The 6,000-nt window shown below is 36.1% G+C and overlaps 1 protein-coding gene across 1 annotated transcript in view; it reads right to left on the reverse strand.

The window, feature by feature from the left end:
- Positions 1-5,405, reverse strand: part of OTC (ornithine transcarbamylase) — a 56,323-nt gene extending 50,918 nt beyond the window's left edge. Inside the window, exon 1 of the mRNA XM_008153041.3 lies at positions 5,329-5,405. Coding sequence (XP_008151263.1) covers positions 5,329-5,405 — 77 coding nt within the window. The remainder of the gene's footprint in view (positions 1-5,328) is intronic.
- Between the last annotated feature and the right edge of the window lie 595 nt (positions 5,406-6,000).

A 6,000-nucleotide genomic window follows, 5' to 3' on the forward strand; every position in this document is an offset into this window, starting at 1 on the left:
TGGCCCAGGCCTAAGAGTCTTAGAAGAGAATTTATTTGCTAAAGCTGAAATCCCCTAGGGCTCAAAAACTCCAGTACAGTTTTTGTAGTCCTGGGGATAATGGTTAGACATAAGAATGTGAAACAAAGTTATAACCTTGTATCCCAAGCAGAACAGTCTGAGTCAAGTGCAAAAACTTGGAAAACTGATGAGAGGACATGATGGAACAAGTTTTTATCTATGGCAGCATGAGGGCCAAATCCAAAGTACTGTGATAGTGAACTACATGGATATTTGATTTCCTCTCTCCTCTAACCCCTCTTGGACAGAATAAGTCCCCAGGATTCTTGAAGACAAAGGGGGTGGAGAAGTAGATGCATCATACTGGCATGTGAGTGCTTCAGTGGTTAACTAGAATTTTTTTTTTTACATTGCACCTCAACTGATAAAGGGGGTCATACTATTTACACATGTGAACAATCATTAGAGTAGTTACCACCTTTCTCAATTCTATCTAAGAGGTGGGGCAGGAAATGTTTGCTTGGGGAAAAGAGCTGTTTTTCATAGATATCAAGAGCTAACCAGGAAAATTTATCACTGGAAGGAAAGCAAACACAATGGTTCCAGTTTAAATTTCTATCCTGTTTACTATCTCCTCATAGCACCCTTGCCTTGGCTCCAAAATGAGACTGCCACACCTCTTTCCTAAGCTACTTAAAAAATTAGAGAAAAGTAGAAGAGCTCCACAGTTGTACCATGCTAAAATGCCTCTGCCACAGGCCACTTTTTTTCTACTCCGCATCAAGCAGTTCTTGCTTTCTGGTGATAAACCCACACTTGAATTAGCCAGTTAAAACCACTGGCTTAAATGGCATAGAGACTCTATGCTGAAGTTGGAGGCAACCTTGTCTGGTTCAGGAGCACCCAGACCAGGGCCGGAATCACTATTTTATTGTTCCCATAAAATATATGGTGTCTTTGTACTTAAATGTGTCTCCTTAGTAAACCAGACCTAAACCACATGCATGTTTAAGCCAATACATAATAGGGAGGATGCAATATTGGAGAAAACAATGGGAACCATGTACAGATTTCCATCAAAACTGCCATTGTCATCACAGCCTGGTTAAAGCCAGAATTTTGAAAAAGGCAAGACAGTGTCTTACATTAATTTTATCCTTTGAAAAGATAATTATAGAGATTTTTCAACCCTAAGTCACTAAATGCTTAAGAAGTTAAGCCAAGGTAATAGATCCTTGTGTTAGCTTTACCCAAATACTTTCCCAGCTAGAAAATGGAGGAGTGTTTTCTTATTGGAAGAATTAACCTTTTATTGTTAGTCTACATTTTTCCAATTCTATTAAATTGTTTGAATCATGTAGGAAGACCTGGATGTGTTCCCCTGTATAATTTTATTTTGTTGGAAGAAAAGGGGCTTGATTTGAGTAAAATGTGTTCAGGCAGAAACAGATTTTGCCAGGGTAGGAAAAAATTCAGTGTGATATTTTGATCACTGTGGAGACTTTAAGATAAAGACTAGCTTTTGGGAGCATAAGAGAGGACCAATGGCCCCTATGGCTGAAATTTTGATATTACTTTAACATTACAGATTGATACAAAAATTAAGGCATATTTTCTTGAGTTTTTGTTGTTGTTATTGTTGCTGTTACTGAGATATTTTTGGCTATACCTAAAAAAAGGATGTTGTGCAAGAGTACATTGGCCAACTTGATCAATTTAGAAGGATCAAAGTAATCATAACAGTGGAATAAATAGAGCAGAGATTTTAAATATTTAAATTCTAGTTCTAGTTCAACTATGACCTTAGGAAGATAATTTCCCAACTTTGACCTCAATTTTTCATCTGAAAAATTAAGAAAATGTACTAAAAGTCAGTAATCCTTTGTGTCTTTGTCTTCCACAATATTAATGAAGTTAGTTCATAAAGACAAGATTTTCCATGGGCTATATTGGAGTCATTGAATTCTCAGTGGCCTAAATTTAATTCTATCCCTTTATTTCTATCTGAAGGAGGCATATTACAATACATGCAAAGAAGAGTGACATTATTTTCACAAAACTCTTGAATCTGATCCTACTAATTTGATAAAAGCACAGATTATTTCTAAATTTCTTTATTATTAACAACAATAATAATTTAACAAAAAATTACTTGAAACCTTTCTTACTGTTACCATATGCCATATACTCACTTGTGGTATAAATTATTATTGATAATTGGTGACTAGGTGCTTTCTAAAATACCTTAGATTGTCAGCATTCTAAAATGTTGTGATATTTTCCTCATCTGAAAATTGAAGAGTGAGATGATGGTTAGCTTTTTACAGACCTGCTATTAAAGGACTGGAAATACAAAACTGTGAAAAATCTATGGTTGCCTCTACTTTTATCTTAGTTAAATTACTATATTATTAAAAATAAAAAAAACTAGAAATAAAACCCAAATTCTACTGTTGACTAAGGGAAACATGATCTCATTCCATTCCTGGTTTCATGCTTTATACCTATAGTTTTCTGAAGTCAGGAAATATGTTTTTAAAAAGCCATTCATTTTTAGTTATGACAGAAAATGTGAATAATTAAAGGGGACTATTTTATCTCCTCTACATAAAAACATGAATGGACTGTAATTGCTTCATCTGTGTCCATGTGTGTATAGATGGGCATTAGTGTTGGATGAAAGGAACATAATGATTTATGTAAGCCTGTAGAGAGGTCTGGAATGAAATACCTGAAAACCAGTCACCTCCAGCTCCAATCCATAACCTCTACAGAATTGGGTGGCTTAGCTCAATATTCTCTGAAGATATTTCTATTTGTGAGATGAAATTGAACTGCACTTACAAATTTGTCTTCTCTGATAAAAAGATTTTTTCATGGTTTCTTTAAACGATGTAAGTGGTTTCCTTAGTAGGCAACAAATCATAGGACACTGTCTATTATCCAAACATAGCCAGGCTCTAGAGCCTTGTTTTTTGAGATGAAAAGCCTATGGATTGGGTGTTTTCAGCAGTCGTGGTGTCTGATCCTATTGATTTTGTAAAAAAATAATAATAATTGACTAAAAATGATTGATCCAGGAGCCAGTGTGAATAAATAATAGCTTACTTAAGCTATTATTTTATCATGTTTATAGCAACATGGCAGCTCACTTCAAAACTGTGCAGTCTTTATTTTGTGGCATTGCCAAACCTTAACTACATATTTCTTATTACTTTCTAGTGGTAAACTCACATGGTAGGTTTTGTAACAAGGACTTTACACTTTTCCCAAGGGGGGAAAATTGTAAAGGGGGAGGGGGATTGGAATATTTTAGAATATTAGTAAATATCAAAAAGCCCAAATATTTTGAAGACGTTTTGCAAAAATGTAACCTGTGATAATTATTTTTAATGAATATATTTCATCCTTTTTTTTTTTTTAATTCTCACCTGAGGATATTTTTCCATTGGTTTTTAGAAAGAGTGGAAGGGAAGGGGAGAGACAGAGAGAGAGCAACATCAATGTGAGAGAGACCCATTGGTTGCCTCCTGCACACACCCCAACCAGAGCCAGGGATCGAGCCTGTGACCCAGGTACCCATCCTTGACTGGAATCGAACCTGGGACCCTTCAGTATGAGGGCCCTGCGACCCAGGTACCTGTCCTTGACTGGAATCGAACCTGGGACCCTTCAGTATGAGGGCTGATGCTCTATCCACTGAGCAAAACTGGCCAGGGCATTAAAAATCTTACTGCACTTTTCAAAGGATAATATAAGTTTAAGTTCCAAACTTTGGTTATTAATTCAGTTAATTGCCTTCAGCTCAGTGATGATTCTTTGTTCAAAACAGTGGAATAAAATTTCATCACATTTTTATGTCATGTAACTCAGTGAGATGGAATAATAAAATAATGGACATTTATCATTTTACAGTTTTCTCACTGGTTATCAGTATATTGTGACTTCATGTGTCTGGAATGAAATATCTTATTTGCCTTATTTACCACTGTATCTCTAACACCTTGCCTGTTGCACACAGTAAGTGCTCAATACATATTTATTAAATGAATGAACTACTCTGTGGTGGAAGCAGAACAGATATTATTCTTTTTCCCATTTTATAAGTGAATTGACATCACAGAAACATTTAGTCACTTGCTCAAGTTTATATAACCAACAAATGGTGGTGCCAGGCCTTGAACCTAGTTCTTGAGACCCAAAAACCTGAGCTTTCCTTCAGATTCTTGTATATATGGTATAATTCTGATACTAACTGGTAAACCCCATAATCTCTCTGGACTTCATTTACTTTATCTATATATTAAGAGAAGGCATTATTCTGTGGCTCTGAGGTCCCACTTAGTTCTAATACTATGACCTTAATTTACAATATAATTTACAATCACATTCTATCTTCTGAGAGTTTTATATTCACCAAAGAAGTGATGAAGTCCAGAGCGTTCAGAACTGTTAGGTGACCCAGGGAAAGGAAGCCAAGGGCCACTATCACAGGCTCACTTCCTAACAGTGGGAAGAAACTTCAGACTAGACGCTTACTTCTTTAAGAAGTCATTAAATTTGTTTTAAGGTTGGTTTAGGTTGTAAAGAGGCCCTGGGGAAATTCTGTCTGATTGTTAACGTGTTATAGATACTCTAGAAACTTTCTGGCAACAAAGTCCACATTTGATGACCTTACTTACACAGCTAGCTCAACACCCTTGTACCCTTTCCCACCATTTTCCACCTTGTGCTCCATGGCTGTAAGCTGGATGTAGCTTTTATAGTGAATCCAGTGGAGACAGTCTCCTTTGCACATGCTACCAAGAATTTCAGGAATAGATATCAAACTTGGATTTTATTTTTTAAAGAATTATTATCCTCATCACACATATGGCTCCTTTACAGCAGCTTTGTAAATATTAATCTAGTTGCAATTTGGAGTCTGTTCTTTTAAAGAAATGATTAATCCCCATGTACTAGACTGATTTATTGTTTTCAAGCAAACCCAAATATAAACTGAAGGCCCTATGTAAATTAGTCCCTCTAATTTTCTTCAGCCAGTTGTTCATTTAGAATGTACACAAACAGAAGATGTCAAGAACATTTAATCTGTTATATCTGCCACAGTTAGTCCCCCCACCCCCAACAGAAGATTAAATCTGATTACAGAGGACTTAGCAATGAAAGCTCAACTGGAATTAGAGACAGCTGTCTCTAAGGGTCAAACCTGGTAATACACACTGCAAAAAGAGACCTTTTGAGCTGCACTCCTCTGCAGAATAAATAAAGTCCATTTATCAACATGGTTCCTAAATCAGACTCAAAACTCTGGCCGTTGTCACTTACCGAAAATTTCGAACCACAAACCTCTGACCATTTCTAAGAGCTGCATTGTTCAACAGGATCCTGAAATTAAACAGCATCTTCTTTTGCTAGTGGAAAGGACGATTCTATGCGCCTGAAAATGCTTCCCCAAAGTAGTCAGTGGGGTCCACTGAAAAGCTAAGAATGCTTTCGATTGCAGTGAGAGAGCAAAGGTAATATTATCCTTCAACTACCTTATCAAATCCCTCTGTTTAGAAATATTGCAGGGCAGAGTTCAGGGGTATTTGAACTTTAAGCCAAGCTTCACCACCACTGTGGGGTTGTTTGGGGTTTTTTTTTTTAGAAAAAATCCTGACTCTTTTAGTGCCCAAACTTCTCATTTTTATAATATATTTATGCTGTCACATACTTATACAGAATTAATTGACAAGAACTCACTGAGCATGTAATATATGCAAGGCACTGCAGTGTTAGCTGGTGTGAAGACACATATAAATAACTCATTCAGAAAACTGTGAATTGGCAGTGCCAAAACCCAGAGGTAGACATGACAGCCCTCAATATTTCCAGTGATATCATCTTCCTATCTCTAATTCCAAGCCTTTACACAAAAACAAATGGAAAGAAGTACAGAAAGAAGTGCCCTGGAAGCTTTTAGTTTTAACTTTATTTTATTTTATTATTTTATTTTAT

The sequence above is a fragment of the Eptesicus fuscus genome, chromosome 1 (genome assembly GCF_027574615.1).
Source record: "Eptesicus fuscus isolate TK198812 chromosome 1, DD_ASM_mEF_20220401, whole genome shotgun sequence".
Taxonomy (NCBI): domain Eukaryota; kingdom Metazoa; phylum Chordata; class Mammalia; order Chiroptera; family Vespertilionidae; genus Eptesicus; species Eptesicus fuscus.